This window comes from Penaeus chinensis, chromosome 29 (assembly GCF_019202785.1).
Source record: "Penaeus chinensis breed Huanghai No. 1 chromosome 29, ASM1920278v2, whole genome shotgun sequence".
NCBI lineage: Eukaryota > Metazoa > Arthropoda > Malacostraca > Decapoda > Penaeidae > Penaeus > Penaeus chinensis.
Genome location: NC_061847.1, coordinates 30,251,172 through 30,271,668, shown reverse-complemented (window position 1 = coordinate 30,271,668; position 20,497 = coordinate 30,251,172). Strand labels below are relative to the sequence as shown.

Sequence of the window (20,497 nt, the reverse complement as noted above, 5' to 3'; positions counted from 1 at the left end):
TTACAAGTATACATTGTATTCTTTATTTAAAAAGAAAGTTTTCATTTTAGAGTTTCAAATGCATTCACCTAACATTCTGAATTTTTAACATAGATCTATAATTTTTTTTTCACTTAATTTCCAAGTACAAAATGTGTAAGGAAATTGCTTTTCTACATATATTTATTTTATTGTGAATAGGATTAACAATAAGCACAACAGATATTCCAATTTACAGGAATGAATAGCTTAACTTACAATAAAAGTAATTAATATAACTAATTATCAATATTTAACAGTCATTATGTTGTTCATATAATACAAAGTTATACAAATATACTATATATACAAAAAAAAAAAAAAAGACCACTAGAAAACTGTGCACAACATTTAGTTAATTAAAGTAATTCCTTTATATAAAAATGATGGTCATGCTTCCGCCCTATAAAAGAAAAGGAAGTGAGCAAGTTTTACACGGCACACATGTTGAGCAAGAGCCACAGCTGAGCTATGTGGCAGACCGAGGTGCTGCACCAGCGTGGGTAAGTTTAAGAGCAGGAAAGCCCGGCCATCTACCTCTTGTTCTCGTAGTCGGACTGCATGGTGGCAAATGGCTGGCTGGCTGGCAACGTACTGCTCCACGTCATGCACTGTCCATTCCAGGGGGTCAGAGGTCACCGGGGCAGGCTCTAGCCCTGAGTTTCCGTCTGGGTACTCGCTCTTCCTGCTCCTCTTCATCCTGTCTAAGGGCTCCTCACGGCAGCTGGAAGCGCTGGAGGATCCTTCTCCACCCTCGAACTTTCTCTTGACATGCCTCATTTTCAGCTGGTTGGCATAGTCAGGGAGTTTAATACCTCTCGTCTGCATCTCCATCCTCGGGAATCCTCTCCTCCTTCTGCGGTTTCCAAACGAGGGATCCAGGATGGGGCTGGTTGGACGAGAGCTACGGGAACTCGTGTCACCTTCATCGGATCCACTTGCGACTTCATCATCATCTCCTTCCTCAATATCAACGTCCTCATCCTCATCTCCATCTTCTGTTATATCATCTGATTGTGCTGGAAGAGCAAGTGACTATGTGAGATATGATCCATAAAGGTGATAATGAAATTAATTCATGTTTATTCATAATACTGGTTGTGAAGATATTATTTACAAACATGAAACAGGCATTACATAGAGTATATATCTAAACTAACTTGATAAGAGAGTATCAAGAAAAATTGCTTGAAAATTAAAAATTATGATGACCATCAGTGACAAAAGCAACCCTCCCCAATATACCACAACAGATGATCTTACTTACTTGACAAGGATTTGGGCTGCAGTAACCGGTTAGCTCTGACTGGCACGAAGAGTCGCTTACGGCCGCCTCTCTTACGCCGGTGGAATATCCTCGTCATTCCTGGCCCTCCCCTTGTCCCTCTAGTAATTGCTATTCTCCCTCGCCCTCGCATGGAAGTTGACTGGCTCCCTTGAATAAACATCTGAAAAAAAAAAGTCCACCTCATCACAAAATCCAGAGAAAAAGTACAATACTGTTAAGATTCAAGATCAATGAAGAGAGATATTTAATTGAAAGCCTACAAATAAAGAATTTAAAAAAAATAATGAAGTCTTCGAATATATTATTAATAATTTGAATTGATATAAAAAAAATATGTATATGTATATGTATATGTATATGTATATGTATATGTATATATCTATATCTATATCTATATATATTCCATAATTTCAATATTAATTTTCTTATAACATCTTCATACAGTTACATTTAAAATGCAACAAAAGTGCAGCCCTAACCCCCTATTCCCCCTATACACTAGAGATGTATTTCCCCCCATATCATGCAATACTAGTGCAAGACAAGTTTCTTCGCACTAACGTATGGAATGACCAATGGAAAAGACACTCCCACTTGATTTCAAGGAGAAACACTACATTAGAGAAGAGGGCACAGGCTGTGAACATGTTAAAAAGGCTGCATTTATTCTTTATGCTCAAGCAATAAACAGAGATACAGATGACACTTTAATTCCTCCAGTTTTCACTAAAAATAACTTTATGCAACTGAAACTTCCAAACTACTTTGACAAGAAATGAAATAATTTTTCCACTGAAAGGCCCTATGATGCTGTCATCCAATTTTTTTTCTTATTTTTTTGGTTCTGGTTTACAATTGTTTGCTTTACCTATTTACATATTTATTCTTTAATTATTTATCCAAAACCGGTTATTGTTTGATTACCATCAATATTTACAATTGCCAAGTGCAAAACTTTACCTGTGAAGTACAAAGGAATGGGCAATTCTCTCCACTCTGTGTTGGTGACCACAGATTGGGGCAGCACTGGAGGGTGTGGCAAATGAAGTTCAAAAAATCGCTGACATCTGAAGCTGTGGTTGCGACAGAGATGCTGGCAGTGTAAGTATAACGTTTAAACCTGCAATGACATACGCCAAAGAAAAATAAGTAGTCAGAAATCAATGTTTGGGGGTAAAAAAAGGAGTAAATTTTCTTTCATAAGAAGAAAAAAAAATAGAAAAGAGAAAAGAAAATGACACAATTCCATTCCAAGTGTTGTTTTTGAGATGTCTGAGAAGAAATAAGTCTAAGATATTTAAGTAATAAATGTTATGCATCTTTGACTTTTTTGTTTCTATTAAAGGTATTTCCACTAATTCACATAAAACTGTATATACACTTCCACATCAACATAATCCTAAATATATATGAAAACAATAAACAACTCAATCTATTCTGAAAATCTACAGTATGGATTTTAAGATCAACTTATGCTTTATTGAATATTGCTTACTTTGCTTTCAAATGGGTCGGATGCCAAGTACTTGAAACGAGATGAGAATCCACAGCATTGCGTTCCAGCTCTCTCAGCACACGAGTTGGTATGTAAGCTGCGTTTATTGTCATTGACAGTACCTCACGCAGTACCAACTCAACAGATCCCGGACCAACACTCTGAGATTGCTTTGCTGAATAGACAATTAATTTTCATATTCATTACAATTCTAACAAATCAAATTTTCATTAACAATACTACTAATAATTCATGGCAATAAACATTACAAATCTTATAATAAAAAGGAAGAGCATGAAGGGGGACTTACCAACTTTAGATTTGCTCAGATAAGGCCCAGTGTAGCACCAATGGTTCACATAGAGTCTTGGACACCACAGGGACCTTTGGTTGCTTACACTAGACAAGGGATCATTTTGTGGATTATCACCGTTTTTATTTTGGCATAGTTCCTGTAAAAAAAAAAATTGTAGATATGTGATTTCATGATCATCATCATCATCATTTTTTAAATTGTATCTTGAGAAAATTAAAAAGTATAATTAAAAAGTATACTGTACCAGTCATCAAAACTTGATAAATTTTATTTCTAATTTAAAATAAATAAAAGAACAATAGTTACCAGTGTAGGATCTTCTATGACCTTTGCTTGTGGTGAATACTCTGCAGGGATATGGAGAGGATAATTATTTGACTGAGACCACCCTGTTGGAAAGATATCCTGACACGTTGAGGACATGATGTACGGATCAGTCTCAAGTTCTGAATCCAGCTGGATGTGGAGGAGGTGACCTGTAACATTTTTGACAGTAGCGACACAAATCTGATCCGCAGGGTCTGGATTGGCAGCTTCAAGTCTAAGTCCAGCCTCGAAGCCTAAGTCCTCAGCTGCCTCGTGCTTGGGGAACAAGCTATCATCTGCACACAGTACACTGCAAGACTGGAGGTAGGCATCCCAGCTGAACTCTGTCTCCTCATGCCAATCACCAGGTGGGACAAGGGCAATGCCATTTTTCTCACAGAATCTTGCTGGCAGGATCAAAGGGTCATCGATGGAAGTCACCCATGTGACCTTGTTATCCCCTTTCTCGCCTTCAATCGACACTTCAAAAAATTTAGACTCATTGCTGATTAGAGTGATCTTGGCCACGTGGATTGAGTTGGGCTTTGTGGGATGCACTGCTTCAATGAGTTTGCTGTTTGTGAACTGGTGAGAGCTCACAGGGAGAGCAGGTGAGAGGAGAGTATTGGGTAAGGGAGAACGTCTCGCGTCATCCCGACTCATCTCAAGAAGTGCAGCCCACTCCGCCTCCTCGTACTGGGAGCAGGATTCCGGATGTTTATATCTGTGGCATCATGAAATGACATTTGAAACATATGAATAATATATTGGATCTGCATCTCTTCAAAAAAATAAGACAATATTTTACAATGTACCTAGTAAAATACTGACAAGTATTATTTACATTTAATCAAGTAACTGCAGATCATAATGGCATATTAGCTTAAAAGTAGGTATACTAGTTAAAACATCAACAAACTGGACATAAGCTGACATCAGTATAATATTATGTAATGAGTGACATGTTCATGAGCACATTTTTAATTCTATTTACCTCATATTCATGCTTTATCATTCCTGATGCTCATTTCTGGGTGTGAATAAATAAGACATAGTGTTTTCCTTGATTCTTCTAAAATAATGAACTCTCGCTCACTCTGCTTTTCTCTTTCACATTTCTATTTTCCTTTCTCCCACTCTTTCTCCCCTGTATCCTCCCTCCCCTTCTTCTTTCTCCTTCTTCCTTCTTACCACAGTCCTTCTTTCCATCCCTCTCTCCTACCTACCTTCCTCCCTATGTTAACTTTTCCTCTCCTGTGAATATTTACCTCCAAGGTGGTCCCTGGTGATGAATCCAATCTGGTGGCCTTAACCGAGGACTAAGGTAGAAGAGCCAAAACACAAGACCCGAGCAATCAGGTGTGTCATATCGCAAGAGCAGGCGTCCACCAACATTGTCAATGACAGTCGCCACCCACCCGCATGCTGGGTTTTCTTTGTACAAAACCTGTGAAAAAGAGAACAACACATTTCACATGCTTTTGAAGTACTATACTCTTTTGGTTAGAAGATTTGTAATGGCAAGATTTGTCTCATGGCTTGTCACTTTTCTTTGGGGTTAAATTGCTGTGTAAAGCACACTGAGGTAAGAACTGTACTCTAGAGTATACCCATCATCAAACAAAAAATCCCTGAAGCAACCAACCTCAACCTTCATGCCTTGCTTGATCCGCTCGACCGCTGTGTATCCCTCTCCGTCGAAGGCCTCTCCCGGTACTGACACCCCGTGACTGAGCGCTTCCTCTACTGCTACCTTGGCCTTTTGCAATTCACTTTCCTCAATCAGGGAGTCAATGAGGTCAGGTACAGGAGCCATTTCGATGTTGTGAAGCGCGCACCAGCCTAGGGGATGAAGACCCCCTAAGGCCACCTCTTTCCAACACTCGACATTTACGGAGGAATGTGTCACAAATCGTAATCTGGTGGAAAAATCAAGAAGTTGGTGGAATGCATGTGGAGTATGTATATAAATAAATAACCACACACACATATACAAACAAACAACACCCCACCCCCTTCCACACACACACACACACACACATACATATATATGTGTATATATATATATATATATATATATATATATATATATATATATATATATATATATATATATATATATATATATATAAACATGCTGAGACACAAGCAATTACTTGTTTCCAGAAAATTTCTATAAAAAAAGATAACGAAAAGAACTTCCTGTCTCATATTTGGATTGCATACACAGCTATCATCCAAAAGTCCTAAATCCCTTACCTTAAGAGAGGACCACATGTAGTAACGACCTTTGCTGGCCAATAACATGAAGTTAATTCTGACGATTCATTATGGACGATTTCAACCAACTGATCTTCCAACACACCTGACTCAAGACTCTTTTCCACCTGTAATAATTGAATTCATTAGCACTATCATTTACCAACTTTGCAAATATATAGGTACTGTCAGTGAGCACAAAACACACAAACAAAGAAATAGGTATATGTGCACACAGGCACGTGCATGTGCACACTCACATACACACATTCATTCACAAAAAACTTGCTCATCATTATATAATACTCACTGACATCTTTCTTTCTGTTCAATAAGTCCCAAACAAAATAAATAAACAAAACAAAACACTTGTACAATCTTACATGTACAAAGGCGGTTGGTGGGACAGCTATTGTCTCTGTTTCGTCAAGATAATCTTCCCACACAAAGTCATCATCTGGAACAAAATCACAAAAAAATGAAAATCACGGAAAACGATGATCTTGTTAATAATGTGAGAGATACTAAATTCTTTGGCCAGTTAATAATTTCTTTTGAAGTATATATATTTCTCATCAGGTGGAGTGGTAGAAAAATTTCTACACATGAATAAAAAGACAAATATTCTATTGGATATATCAATGAACCATCCAATAATAAATTACATATAATAATAAAGAAAAAAACGCAAAGACAAAGTAGAAAAAAAGGAAAAAATTTACGAGAGTTTACCTGCTTCTGCCGTGCAACTTGTTTTTTCCGGAGGTGTTGTTTCTGTTATATCCGTCGGCTGGCTTTCACTCTGCTGTTCCTCCGTTTCCCCAACTGGGTAGATTTCCGTTACTTCTTTCTCCATCTTGCTTTGTACTATGTCAGACCTGAAGTGTAAAAATTTAAATGTAATTTAATTCCTTCCAAAAAACATTGCATAAGAGTGGGTTTCAGAGAGAAAAATGGAATGGGTAAGGTTAAGGAAGAAGAAGAAGAAGAAGAAGAAGAAGAAGAAGAAGAAGAAGAAGAACAAGAAGAAAAGGAAAAAGATGAAGAAAAAAAAGGAAAAAAAAAAAAAAAATACATCTTACAATAAATATATCAAAATCATTAATTTCCCTCAGCCCTTTTCTAGGGACTAAAATGTGACCTACAACTCATATAAAACTCATATAAAATGCGTATATGCTTCAACCAGACAGACAGTAGGAAAATTTTATGTGTCCTTCACTCCTAAACTATCTCTTGAGCAGCTGACTACGCATAGCTTTCAGTGGCCTAGTATAGCACACCCATCGGCACTGCATAAATAACTGTGTGGTGCCAAGTAAAGTATGAGATGCATTCAAACAAAACTTTCTCTTACTTCACTCCTAAACTATCTCTTGAGCAGCTGACTATGCATATCTAACAGTGTCTGGCCTCATACAGCACACCCATTGGCACTGAATAAATAACTGTGTGGTGCAAAATAAAGTTTGAGATGCATTCAAATGAAACTTTCTCTTCCCAATGCTAGAATTCATGACATGAGTTTGGTCAGGATAAGGCAAACTAAGGTTGTTAGAGCACTGACAGTTTCCCTTCTCTGTGCCTAGCTTATTTGTTACTTCATGGACAACACTGGGAAACCAACAGCTTATAGTTGTATTTCATAAACAAAACTAAAAGCAAAAGTAAAAAAGAAAAAAAAGAAAGAAAAAGAAGAGAAAAAAAAGAAAGAAAGAAAAAAAAAGAAAAAAAAAGAAGAAGTTTTTCCCTTTATGAGTCTGTACCCAATACAAATAATGTCTTACTATCGGAGAAAGACAAACTATCTGACGAGCCAACAGCCTGAGATGTCATGATACGGTGCCATCTGCGACTCAGTTCAGCCGGATGATATCATGCCATCTGTGACCATAGGCTTAACTTAGTTTAACTTTATCCTTTCATGGGTATATTACGAATAACTACCCATTACTGAATCTTTCTTTGTGTACTCTTTCACATTGTTTGTGAAATATTGAATTGGCTGTTTACAACTAATATCCTAATTCTTCTTCTCTCCCACTATGTCACACCAAGAACATCCATTGCAACAAATGGAATCAAACTAAATTATTAATATAATTATAAATGAAAAATAGATCATGGAAATGAGATACAAATAATGATGATAATATAAAACAATATAACAATAATAACAATAATAATAATAATAATAATAATAATAATAATAATAATAATGATAACAATTATTATTATAACAATAATAATAATAATAATAACAATAATAATAATAATAATAACAAAAAATAGACTAACAGACATAAAAAAAAAACAAATTCAATAAACTCCCAATCATCAGAATAACGATTAATGAATAAAAATCAATGAAAATGATAAATAAACATTAACACCTTATGCTTTCCTCACTTATTCAAAGGAAAGTCATTTGTTCTTCAATTTCAAAGTTTTACCTTTTTGTTTTAACATTGTTTAAATGCTTAATAATAAGTAATACATTAGTGAATAATATAAAAGAAATTAGTATAATATATAAAATTAATTTTAAGTATTTGCATAACATTTATCAGAAATAATTAAAAAACGAAAATGGTAAGCAACATATAATAATAACAATGGCAACAAAAATATTAATAAACACACACCTAACAACAAAAACAACAGAAAACAAAGAACAATTATATACCAATTAAAATTTATGAAGCCTTTCTATCTACCTAATCTCTCTCTCCATCAACTAGACCTCCTTACAATCAATAACAAACAAAAACCTTAATTCCAACAACACGATCATCAAAACAACAACAATTTCCTTCCCAAAATAAAAGTAAAACAAAACAAAAAAAAAACATTTACCCCGACCATGCGAGACAAAACCCACCAATAAACCATGAAAAAAACACCAATTATCACTGAAAAATCCACACATTCTACATCCCCACCAAACTAACCCACACTTAGACTAAATTTAAAACCAATAATTACCCAATTCTCCATTAAAAAACGAGAGAAATTCGATTTTTTTGGAGCGTTCTGGGAGGCCGACCGAGAAGGCCTCGCGATGTAAACAAAGTCTTGAGAATTCGAGTTTTATTTCCGTTTTATTATTATTGTTATCATTATCGTTATTAATGTTATTTTGATAGTTATTATTGTTTTTATTGTTGTTATTATCGTTATTAATGTTATTATTATAGTTATTATTGTTATGATTGTTGTTATTATCGTTATTCTTGTTGATGATAACGATATTATTGATATTATTGTTATTATTGTGGTTATTATTATTATTGTTGTTATTATCGTTATTGTTGTTATTATTATTATTATTATTATTTGTAGTAATAATAGCATAATAATGATTATTATTATTAATATTATTATTATTAATATTGTTATTATTATTATTATTAATATTATTATTATTAATATGATCATTATTATTATTATTATTATTATTATTATTATTATTATTATTATTATTATTATTATTATTATTTTTTTTTATTATTTCTTATAATTGTTATTATCATTATCATTACTATTTTGTTATTATTATTATTATCATTATTATTATTATTATTATTATTATTATTATTATTATTATTATTATTATTATTAATTTTTATTATTTCTTATAATTGTTATTATCATTATCATTACTATTTTTGTTATTATTCTTATTATCATTATTATTATTATTATTATCGTTATTATTATTGTTATTATCCTATTATTATTATTGTTATTATCCTATTATTATTATTGTTATTATCCTATTATTATTATTGTTATTATTATTATCATTATTATCATTATTATTATTATTAGTGTTATTATTAGTGTTATTATCATTATTATCAACGTTGTCATAACTATTATCATTACCATTATTTATGCTACTCCCATTATTTTCATTATTATTACTGTTATTATTATTATTATTATTATTATTATTATTATTATTATTATTATTATTGTTCTTCTTATTATTATTATCATTGTTATTAATATCATCATCATCATCATTATTATTGTCATAATTATTATTACTATTATTATCATTATTATTATTACTATTATTACTATTATAGTATTATCATTACTATTATCGGTATTGCTATTATTATTATCATAATAATTGTTATTATTGTTATTATTATTATTATAATTATTGTTATTATTATTATTATTATCCTCATCATCATCATCGTCATCATCATCATCATCATCATTGTTATTATTATTATTATTATTATTATTATTATTATTATTATTATTATCATCATATCATTATCATTATTATTGTCTTAATCATTATTATTATTATCATTATTATTATTATCACTATTATTATCATTATAATTATGATTATTATTATCACTATTATTATCATTATAATTATTATTATCACTATTTTTATCATTATAATTATGATTATTATTATCACTATTATTATCATTATAATTATGATTATTATTATCACTATTATTAGTATTACCATTATTAAGAACATTGTCAAAAAAAAAAAATCTACGGAACAAAAAAATTAAGTGGCACTATTTCTCCCCTCCTCTGTCCCTCTTTCATCCTCCTCTTTCTAATTCTCGCCCCCTCTTTCCCTTCTGCTTCCCCTCTCTCTTTTCCCCTTTCCTTTCCCGCTCTTCCTTCTCCTCTCACTCCCCAATCTTCCTTCATTTCACTCCTGTCCTTTTTGAAGTCCTGCGGCTGCCTCCTCCCACCTCCGTCTTTTTCCTTTCTTTCTATCCTCTTTCACCTCCTTCGCTCCTTCATTCCCTCCCTTCCTTCTGTCCCTCATTCCCCATTTCTCTCCGATCCCCCTCCTTCTTCCCTTACCCGTCCCTCTCTCCTCTTGAATTTCCCTCCGTTTCCCCTTTTCCACTATCCTTTACTTTTTAAGTTCCTTCCTCTCATTTCCTCTCTTTCTTCGTCTTTATTTCTCCCTCTCTCACACTTTATTCCTTAGTTTCCTTTTCTTATCCCCCTTTCCTTTCGCTTTCCCCTCTTGCTTTCCTTAGTAACCTCTCTGTCGGATAGTCGTGTAAATGATAAATGTGTAGAAACTGACGGTCTAACTATTTATTGCAGTGTACTTGACTCGAAGAAGTCGGATAATGATAATAGTAAGAACAACAATGATAATGATGATAATAATAACGCTTATACTAACAGTGATAATGATGATGAAGATGATGATGATGATGATGATAATAATAATAATAATAATAATAATAATAATAATAACAATAATGATAATAATAATAATAATAATAATAATAATAATAACAACAACAACAACTAAAATTATAATAACAATAATAACAATACAGCACCGATAATGATAATAACAATAAGGATAGTGAAAACAATCGTAATAACAATAAGAAAAATGATAATTGTTATAACAACAACAAAAATAATACATTTAATCTTCACACTTTGGAGTTTTTGAATATATGATCAAATAATCGTGCCACTATCAGTATCCGTTGTTTGTAAAATGTTCAGCTCATAAAGTGCTATTTATAGTACAATCATTGTTCCAAGTATTTGCAGATTATTTTCCAGAAACCTCCATGTGCTTCAAGTTTAATAGATAACAAAATCCTTTCGCAGAACTGGATTATATTCGTATGTAATTCTGTGCGGATTACACCTTTTATATGCATCAGGTATTGGTCCCCTGGTTGAGCACAAAACATAGTTCTTGAGAGAATAATTACTGAAAAAAGGTTATTCCTTGTTTCACTTTTCGTCTTAAGTTTGCGTTCCTCTGAAGTATTTATCTCGTGCTGTATTTGCTACGTTAACTGCCCAGGAGAAATCTGTGAAGAGATAAAAGCTAGAATTCCTAGTTCCCTGCGTCTTTAAGGCTTCTTGGATTGGGCGAAATTGTGGAAATACGGTCGTTAAGTCTCATTTTTTTTTTTAGCAATGTGTAGGATGTTCGCATTAGGATTGACAAGGACAGTCAGCTAATCGTGATGGTAGAGGTCACACACACGAGGTCAGTTAAGTCTGGTGAAACTCGTGACCTTACTCCATTGTTGCTGACGATGGCTTTTGGCAATAGAGTTAAACTCATTATCTTTATTTTCACTAAATCACGTAGATGAATTCCGTTTTTTAGCAATGTGTAGGCTGCTGACCGTGATGGCAGAGGTCAGACGAGGTCAGCTTAGTCTCCATTGGTGATACTCTTGGCAATACAATCAAACTCAAAACAAACTCATTATCTTTATTTTTCACTATATCACGTAGATGCATCATAAAAAAATAATCAGAACGCGCTTTTTCCATCGCTTTTTGTAATTGATTATATGAATGTAGAAGTATTTTTTCATCATCGAATATTTTAACTTACCTGTAATAACAGGAAACTGAGAAAAGACATATAAACAGACAGAAGAGAATAGATGATGACTTTTTTCACAATGCGATTGCACTGTAGGTCTGTATTGTGTTTGTGTAAAGTGTGTATTTTCAGTAAGTGTGGTGAAATATAAACCTGTTCTATTCAATAATGGTAGTTTGCCTATACCATGCAGTATTATGCAATTAAGTTCTATAAACTTTCGATCAATTGCATCAAGATAATCAAGTTTATGTTTTTGCAGAACGTCTTTCCGCAACAGATCTGCATTATATAGGAAACCTTTAAAGCAGAGTTTCAACCATAATGCTTGAACCTGCAGGTGTTGTGGCAGGAACTCCGAAGGAATAAAATGCTGTAGAAGGCGACCTGTCCGGAGGGCGCCACAGTAAAATATCCCTGAGAGTGAATGCAACTCCTCAACTACTTCTCCATGCCTAGGATCCGGAGCGTCCCAGAGTTCCTGAGGACGCGACAGACACAGAAGACCCCCTTTGTGCTGCTGACCTGCCGTAGCGTCTCTCCTCTGTGCCGTGGGAATCCGGGTCGCGAGAGCAGAGCGGACGTCGACGATGCGTCCCTGGTGTCGGCGCCATGGCTGTGTCACTAGCCGATGATGGGTCTCAACGTCCCCCTGACGACGGTGCCACACGAAGGGCAGGTGTCCACCGGCCTGGCACACTCGGCACACAGGTGGAGGTGAGAGCAAGGCTGGAACACCACTGCCACGCGCTGGCCATGGCACTGCCGGCACATCAGACGCTTCTCCTCCATCAGGACATCTCGACGAAGCTGCTCCACTGTTGACCAAGGGAAACACTGGATATTAATAACCGAACGAAGGGACATAAAAGGGATTTGCGTAGTCTGTAGTTTAGCCATATGTGATATACCAGGGGGGGGGGGGGAACTATAAAATGCTTACCCTCTGAAAGTAACTTCAAGTATTCCGGGTTTTGCTCGATGCTGAATGGGATAGCGCTGGAGTCCATCGGAAAAAAAGGATTTTGGACTTCAACCTGAATAAAGGAGAGAAAGGACTGTTATTATTTCATACTCAGTGGCGAAACCAGAGTGAATTATTGCTCAAAATATGCATATTAGATAGATATTATAAAATGTATGACCTAAGGAAGAAAAATAAGAGAAAACAGTACTTACTGTCATATGTTCTGTTGGTGTGCTGTCTCTAGTCTGTTGAAGAAAAGAGGGGAAAAATACTATTAGATAAAGTTACAAAAGCAGCCTGGTGCTTAATCCCTTTCATCACAAAACAATAAATAAGTCACCCTAACTATAAAATAAACAACCTTGTAGTCCCACTGATTAACTATAATCAACACAAACATTTCCCAACCCAAACCCACCTCCGCGATGGGAATGCCGTCGTAACTGCTGTTCTTTTCGGCGTTGTTTCGACGCTGTTCCTCCTCGTAATCGAAGACCAGTTCCATCGCCTCCGTCACCGTCCGACACATCATGCCCAATTTCTCCAGACGGAGCTTCAGGGCGCCCTTCATCGACGCCGGCGAGAGACCCATCTCGATCGCCCTCTGATGGAGAAGAACGGTTGTCAAGGGAGGTGTTATCGCCGAGCGGTTTGGTGTCATATGTTTTGCATTGTTAAGGAGAAAGACGGAAAGGGTAATGATGGTGGCCTTGTTTTGCTGTGTATTTATGTTTATGAACAATTACCTTAGCGATGGGATGGTGGAGCAGGAGGTCGCTTTCCTCTGGCGTGAGGGCGATGGGCCGCGGGGGAACGCTCGGCGCCGGGTTCTCCTTCCAGCAGTGGATCACGGTGTCCTCCCCACGCTGCATCCTGACGAAGGGGCAGTAGGGGTAGAAGCGGGAGTGTTCCGTCCAGGGATCGTCCTCCTGGCGCCACGAGTGGAGTCCCCCGCCGCAGTGGAAGCACTGGACCCAGTCCGCCAGGCCCGTCGAGAAGAAGCCCGCCTCCGCAAGGGCGTCGATGCTCACGCCGATGCCCTTGGGCCAGCGCGCGAACGTCTGGCAGCGGCTCTGGATTGTGTTGAGGGCAGGGAAGGCCACCTTGTTGGTCTCGGGGATGCACAACGAGTCTGCAGATTCAAGGATCGTTGGAGATGATGGATTTCATAAAAAATACACAGTTTGCTCAGAAATAAACACGCAAGCAAATACACATAAACATATATATACACGGATATAGACTTACAAAGTACACACCTGTCTGATAATTCGTCGAGCTTTGAGGGCGAGTGTTGGCCACTCGGTAGTTGTAGTAATCGTCGAGGAGTTTGAAGGCCTTCCCCGTCTGGTCGTCCGACCCGTCCTTCGGCACGTTCCCCGTGGCGACCCCCGCGACGAAGGGGCAGTTGGGGAAATGCTTCTTGTGTTCCGTCAGAGGGTCGTCGGAGGGATCCCAGAAGCCGACGATGCCTCGGCAGAAGGCGCACTGCACGTGGTCCTCCGTCCGCAGGTAGAAGAATCCCACCGCAGCCAGCTTATCCGGATCCAGGAAGGTCAAGGGCCAGTTGATGAAGGTTTGGCGTCGGACGGACTCGTACATGAGGGCCGACTGGCGGTGGAAGCGTCGCTCTCCGCGCTCGTCGGGCTCTGCCGGGGGAGGAGGTGGCCCTTCATTAATATTCGGATCACGAACGGATCGAATTAATGAATATAAGTATACATATATATATGTGTGTGTGTGTGCATATCTATCTGTCTATCTCTCTCTCTCTCTCTCTATCTGTCTGTCAGTCTATCTATCTATCTACATTCGAACAACGGGGACACCATTAGTTTTATCTTTAACGGCAACTTAATCTCTCAATGACGTCTTTGCTGACCTTCGGAAATTCATATCTAAGGCAGGACTTATCACTTGTGAGGCACGCACACACACACACAAACACACACACACACACTCTCTCTCTCTCTCTCTCTCTCTCTCTCTCTCTCTATTCTCTCATTAGATTATTTTAACCTCTTACGTAAACACGCCTGCTTGTTCTTGCTTCAATAATGTTCACGTCGCCCGTCCATTGCATTGGTTAATTTACACCATTTATTACGAAATATCGAGGCGGAAAATAATGTGCATGTGGCAAGGGAGTAGATTTCCTATATCTTATCAAAATTGTGTTATTTCGTCAAAGTAACAATTGAAGTGTTTATCTCTGTATTATCAATTCTCATTGATGTTAACTCTGTCTGCCTAAATATATTTTAGATGCAATATATGCATGTTTCATATATACATACATGTATATATATATATGTATATATACATACATATACATATATATATTTATATATATATTCATATATATATACATATATATATATATATATATATATATATATATATATATATTATATGCTATTACAGTAGAGAATAGGAATGCAGAAGATAAAAAAGAATGTCTGATACTGAAATATGATATAACAGACACCATAGCTAGAAATGACAGAATTCAATTGTCTATTTTTTCTCCTTCATGTACCTTTAAAAAACGGATAATTCACAGTGTGATAAATATAGAGAATAACAGGAATGAATAACTTCATGAAGTAAGAGATGTCACATGAGAACACCAACATGTATGTTATTCTGGCGTAAGCATATAACAGAAGAACAGTTATATACACACGGGAATAACATACATATTGTTATGATATCGAAATTCATCTAGCACATCTCTTGTTCATGAAGTTATTCATTTTCTTTCATTGCTTAACTACACTCATGAACAAAAAGACACTTTGTTCTTCAGACCCTGTTGTCACGTTCACAAACTGTTCACTTCACTGTCGTTTGGATGAACAACTGTTTGTTCACTTCACAACTCACTGAACAAGGAAGGTTATTTGTTATTTGTGATCTTCCATTTCGCTTTGTACTTCCACGTCTTCGGTTTCACATATACGGACAAACGGAAGGTGGAAAAGGATGAAAGGAAGAAGGAAAGGAAGAGAAGGAATAAGGGGAAGGGAAAATAAAAAAAAAGTGGGAAATCCAGAAGAAGAAGAAGAAGAAAAAGAGGAAGAAAGAAGAAGAAGAAGAAAGAAAGAAGAAGAAGAAGAAGAAAAAATGGAAGAAAGAAAACGACGACGACGGAAAAGAAGAAAGAATGAGACACAGAAAAACAACAACAACAACAACAACAACAAAAAACGAATAGAAAAGATTTTCACAAGTCACAACACACTGCACAATCCACTCCCTTGCTCACTTTTGTCTTGTTTTTCGGCACCCACGGGGAGGCCGTCGTGCTGCAGGGTGGAAGACATGTTGGTCCGTAGACAGACTGCCTGATTGTTGGTCCGCCCGGCGTATTAGTACTTCCTCGTATCTTATCTCGCCTATTTGGAATTCGACCATGCAAAGACATGTTCACAGTGTTAGCTGAGAAAGAGAGAGAGAGAGAGAGAGAGAGAGAGAGAGAGAGAGAGAGAGAGAGAGAGAGAGAGAGAGAGAGAGAGAGAGAGAGAGAGAGAGAGAGGGAGGAGAGAGAGAGAGAGAGAGAGAGAGAGAGAGAGAGAGAGAGAGAGAGAGAGAGAGAGAGAGAGAGAGAGAGAGAGAGAGAGAGAGAGAGAGAGAGAGAGAGAGAGAGAGAGAGAGAGAGAGAGAGAGAGAGAGAGGGACAGGGAGAAGGAGAGAGAGGGACAGGGAGAGAGAGAAAGAGAAAAAGAGAAAGAGAGAGAGAAAGAGAGAGAGAGAGAGAGAGAGAGAGAGAGAGAGAGAGAGAGAGAGAGAGAGAGAGAGAGAGAGAGAAAGAGAGAGAGAGAGAGAGAGAGAGAGAGAGAGAGAGAGAGAGAGAGAGAGAGAGAGAGAGAGAGAGAGAGAGAGAGAGAGAGAGAGAGAGAGAGAGAGAGAGAGAGAGAGAGAGAGAGAGAGAGAGAGAGAGAGAGAGAGAGAGAGAGAGAGAGAGAGAGAGAGAGAGAGAGAGAGAGAGAGGAGAGAGAGAGAGAGAGAGAGAGAGAGAGAGAGAGAGAGAGAGAGAGAGAGAGAGAGAGAGAGAGAGAGAGAGAGAGAGGAGAGAGAGAGAGAGAGAGAGAGAGAGAGAGAGAGAAAGAAAGAGAGAGGGAGAGAGAGATATGCAGACAGACAGACAGACAGACATACAGAAAAATAAATAGAGAAAGAGAGAAATATAGAGAAAAAAACAGTATTTCAAATTACACTGTGCATACGTCATACGGACTGTAAACATACCTAATAATTATTTACTATGATTAAAGTGAATCTTGAGATCAGATATTATGACAAGTTGATTGATTGACAGGAAGTCGATTGATTGACAGGAGGTTGGTTGATTGACAGGAAGTTAGTAGAATGAAAGGACATTAGTAGATTGACAGAAAGTTAGTAGAATGCCAGGACATTGGTCGAATGACAGGAAGTTGGAAGTTGGTGTAGGTTGTGATAATGAAATAAGAATGCCAGGACATTGGTCGAATGACAGGAAGTTGGAAGTTGGTGTAGGTTGTGATAATGAAATAAGAATGCCAGGACATTGGTCGAATGACAGGAAGTTGGAAGTTGGTGGTTGTGATAATGAAATAAGAATGCCAGGACATTGGTCGAATGACAGGAAGTTGGAAGTTGGTGTAGGTTGTGATAATGAAATAAGAATGCCAGGACATTGGTCGAATGACAGGAAGTTGGAAGTTGGTGTAGGTTGTGATAATGAAATAAGAATGCCAGGACATTGGTCGAATGACAGGAAGTTGGAAGTTGGTGTAGGTTGTGATAATGAAATAAGAATGCCAGGACATTGGTCGAATGACAGGAAGTTGGAAGTTGGTGTAGGTTGTGATAATGAAATAAGTGAGTTGTGAGTGCCATGTTGTGATGTCATTGCATACGGATTATGATGCCAGTATTATCGTAGGTATATTATGATAATTATGTGATTATATTATACACACTTCTTTTTGTGTGATATGTTATACCATGTGAAATATAGAAGATTATGTTTAGTTTATATTGCTGTGTAGCATATCACCTCTGTGAAAGAGTGAGATTCTCTGTACGACTTATAGAGTACAACATTTCATTTTGTCTCTGTAGTCATGCGTCTGGCAGCAACACTCTCAGACGGAGCCTGGCAGAGGAAAAGGAAGAGTTTCGTATTAATTTTGTCGGAGCTGATTTCCAGTGAGCCTACTTTAGTTTTTATTGGTGTTTTCTTCACCCTCAAGCATCATAGAGAAACACCAACAAACATAGGAGACTAACAGTTGGTAGAATGGCAGGAAGTTCGTAGATTGGCCGGAAGTTTGTAGATTGGCCGGAAGTTAGTAGAAGAAGAAGACGGAGAAGAAGAAGCCGAAGAAGAAGAAGAAACAGAAAGAAAAAAAGAAAAGAAAAAGAGGAAGACGAAGACGGGGAAGATGAAGACAAATATTATTAATGATAAGACGGAGAAGAAGAAGAACACGAAGGCGAAGAGAAAAAGAATGCTAAAAATAAGACAGTTGGTCCCAAACACAAAGCATAGAAAACTTCCCATCCATTCCACCCATTCCACATATTCCACCCAATCCACACATTCCAATCATTCCAAACATTCCACACATTCCACCCAAATATTCCACAACGTCCACCCATTCCACACATTCCACCCATTCCACACCTTCCCCCCCATTCCACACATTCCACCCATTCCAAACATTCCAAAGATTCCACACTTCCCACACCTTCCACACGAACACGTCTCAGACACGTTCTTGACGCAATACGCAATACACTTTATCTTATCGACTATTTTATGCAAGGCAAGTAAAGAGATTGATAGTAACTGATATAAATTTGTGTGATATTTAAGTTATTTATATGACATCCGTTTTCTATTTTTGAAAAATTAAATTTATATTGCTAGATCGCTTTGAGATTTTAAAAAATACGTTCATACTTTGCTGAAACGAAATGATATTGTAAAAAAAGGAATAGATAAATAAATGAAAAAATTAAAATCTTTAATGGAGTTTTCAAGAAGTGTCTTAACAACGATTCAGTGTAAAGGAAGAGGCATATTTAAGAATAAAAACGAAATCCAAAGGAAAAAGAAAATTTCCTTCCTCCTCCCCTCCCCTCCCCCCTCCCTCTTCCGATCTGTGGTGTTTCCTCTACTGCTACGTGATTTTTTTCCTATTTTATTTATCTTTCTTTTTCTCTTCTTCGTGTTTCTCGTCCTCCTTCTTCTTATCTTTTCTTATTTTCTTTTTCTTTTCTAATTCTTCGCCTCCTTTCATCGTTTCATCTTCATTTTCTCATCTGTTTCTCCTTCCAATCATCTGCCTAATTCTCTCCTTCCTTTTTTTTTTCTCCTTTTTTCTCTTTGATTCCTTTTCTCATCTTTGCCTTCCTATTTATTCCTTCTTCTTCTTCTTCTCCTCCTCCTCCTATCCCAGCTTCTTCCTCTTTTTCTGTTTTCCTTCATTCTCCATTCTCCATCAGTTTCGTTTCGTTATCATTACACAATCATTTGTTTTGTATCATTGTTGATTTGTTTGTGGGTGTGTTGGTGTTTATATATATATATATATATACATACATAAATATATGCATACATATACATCTATATCTATATAAATACACACACACACACTTATACACACACACACACACACATATGTATATATATTTATATATCATCATCATTTGGGAGCTAACGCCGGCAGGGGCGCATAGCCGCATCCACCCTTTGTTTCCACCTACGAGGGTTCCTCATGGCGAGCCGCCAGGCAGGGGCCCGGCCCATCTCTAGTTCCTCACAACAGGTTTGATCGATCTGCCCAAGCCACGACCTTTTCGGTCGTCCCACAGGCCTCCTCCGCCCAGGATTGTCACGGACAGATACAACCCGATGGGCAGGATCATCCTGCGGGAATCGAGCCAAGTGGCCGTATAGCCTGAGTTGGCGATCACGGATTGTGCAAGTAACAGGTCCTGTACCGGTCTCACGGTGCAGCCGTTGGTTGGACACATGGTCCCGCCAACTGTACCCCATGATCCGGCGCAAGGATCTGTTACAAAAGGCATCAAGACGAGATTCCAGAGCACAAGATAGCGTCCAAGTTTCACTACCATATAGTAAAACTGGCAGTATCAGGGCCTTGAAAACACGTAGCTTGGTCCTTCTGCACAGGTACCGGCATCTCCAAATACTCTTGTCGAGAGATTTTATGACCCCTGCTGCCATGCCAATCCATCTACTGACTTCCAGGTCTGACAGCCCAGAGTCGGGAACTGCACTACCGAGGTATATAAAGCTCTCCGTGACTTCGATGTTTTCACCGCAAGCACGTACAGACTGCTCAGGGTCTCCTAGTAGGCGCCCAAAATCCTGGATCTTGGTCTTGATCCAGGAGACCTGTAGCCCCAAGGGCTTCGCTTTATTGCTAAATGCATCAAGAGCCGCCACTAGGGTT

General features: G+C 37.3%; 3 protein-coding genes across 4 annotated transcripts; 1 reads left to right on the top strand and 2 right to left on the bottom strand.

Moving 5' to 3' along the window:
• Positions 1 to 8,749, bottom strand: LOC125040585 (scm-like with four MBT domains protein 2). 2 transcript variants are annotated; one of them, XM_047635206.1, is made up of 12 exons: positions 8,668 to 8,749; positions 6,415 to 6,560; positions 6,066 to 6,139; positions 5,683 to 5,810; positions 5,069 to 5,342; positions 4,692 to 4,870; positions 3,424 to 4,147; positions 3,112 to 3,253; positions 2,802 to 2,976; positions 2,267 to 2,426; positions 1,286 to 1,466; positions 1 to 1,037 (listed from the first exon to the last, which is right to left on the bottom strand). In XM_047635206.1, the coding sequence occupies exons 2-12, from the start codon at positions 6,536 to 6,538 to the stop codon at positions 409 to 411; spliced, it is 2,790 nt and encodes a 929-aa protein (XP_047491162.1). In that variant the 5' UTR covers positions 6,539 to 6,560; positions 8,668 to 8,749; the 3' UTR covers positions 1 to 408. The 2 variants fall into 2 exon arrangements, with proteins under 2 accessions (XP_047491162.1, XP_047491161.1); XM_047635205.1 differs by having other exon boundaries at positions 8,677 to 8,744.
• Positions 8,750 to 11,927: 3,178 nt separating this feature from the next.
• On the bottom strand, positions 11,928 to 16,368 carry LOC125040715 (putative inhibitor of apoptosis). Its single transcript, XM_047635409.1, has 7 exons — positions 16,294 to 16,368; positions 14,285 to 14,674; positions 13,772 to 14,157; positions 13,444 to 13,629; positions 13,238 to 13,270; positions 13,002 to 13,095; positions 11,928 to 12,876 (listed from the first exon to the last, which is right to left on the bottom strand). The coding sequence occupies exons 1-7, from the start codon at positions 16,349 to 16,351 to the stop codon at positions 12,683 to 12,685; spliced, it is 1,341 nt and encodes a 446-aa protein (XP_047491365.1). The 5' UTR covers positions 16,352 to 16,368; the 3' UTR covers positions 11,928 to 12,682.
• A 1,066-nt stretch (positions 16,369 to 17,434) lies between these two features.
• On the top strand, positions 17,435 to 18,225 carry LOC125040460. Its single transcript, XM_047635013.1, has 2 exons — positions 17,435 to 17,856; positions 18,135 to 18,225. Exons 1-2 carry the CDS (start codon positions 17,435 to 17,437, stop codon positions 18,223 to 18,225), a joined length of 513 nt encoding a protein of 170 aa, XP_047490969.1.
• Positions 18,226 to 20,497: the final 2,272 nt, after the last annotated feature.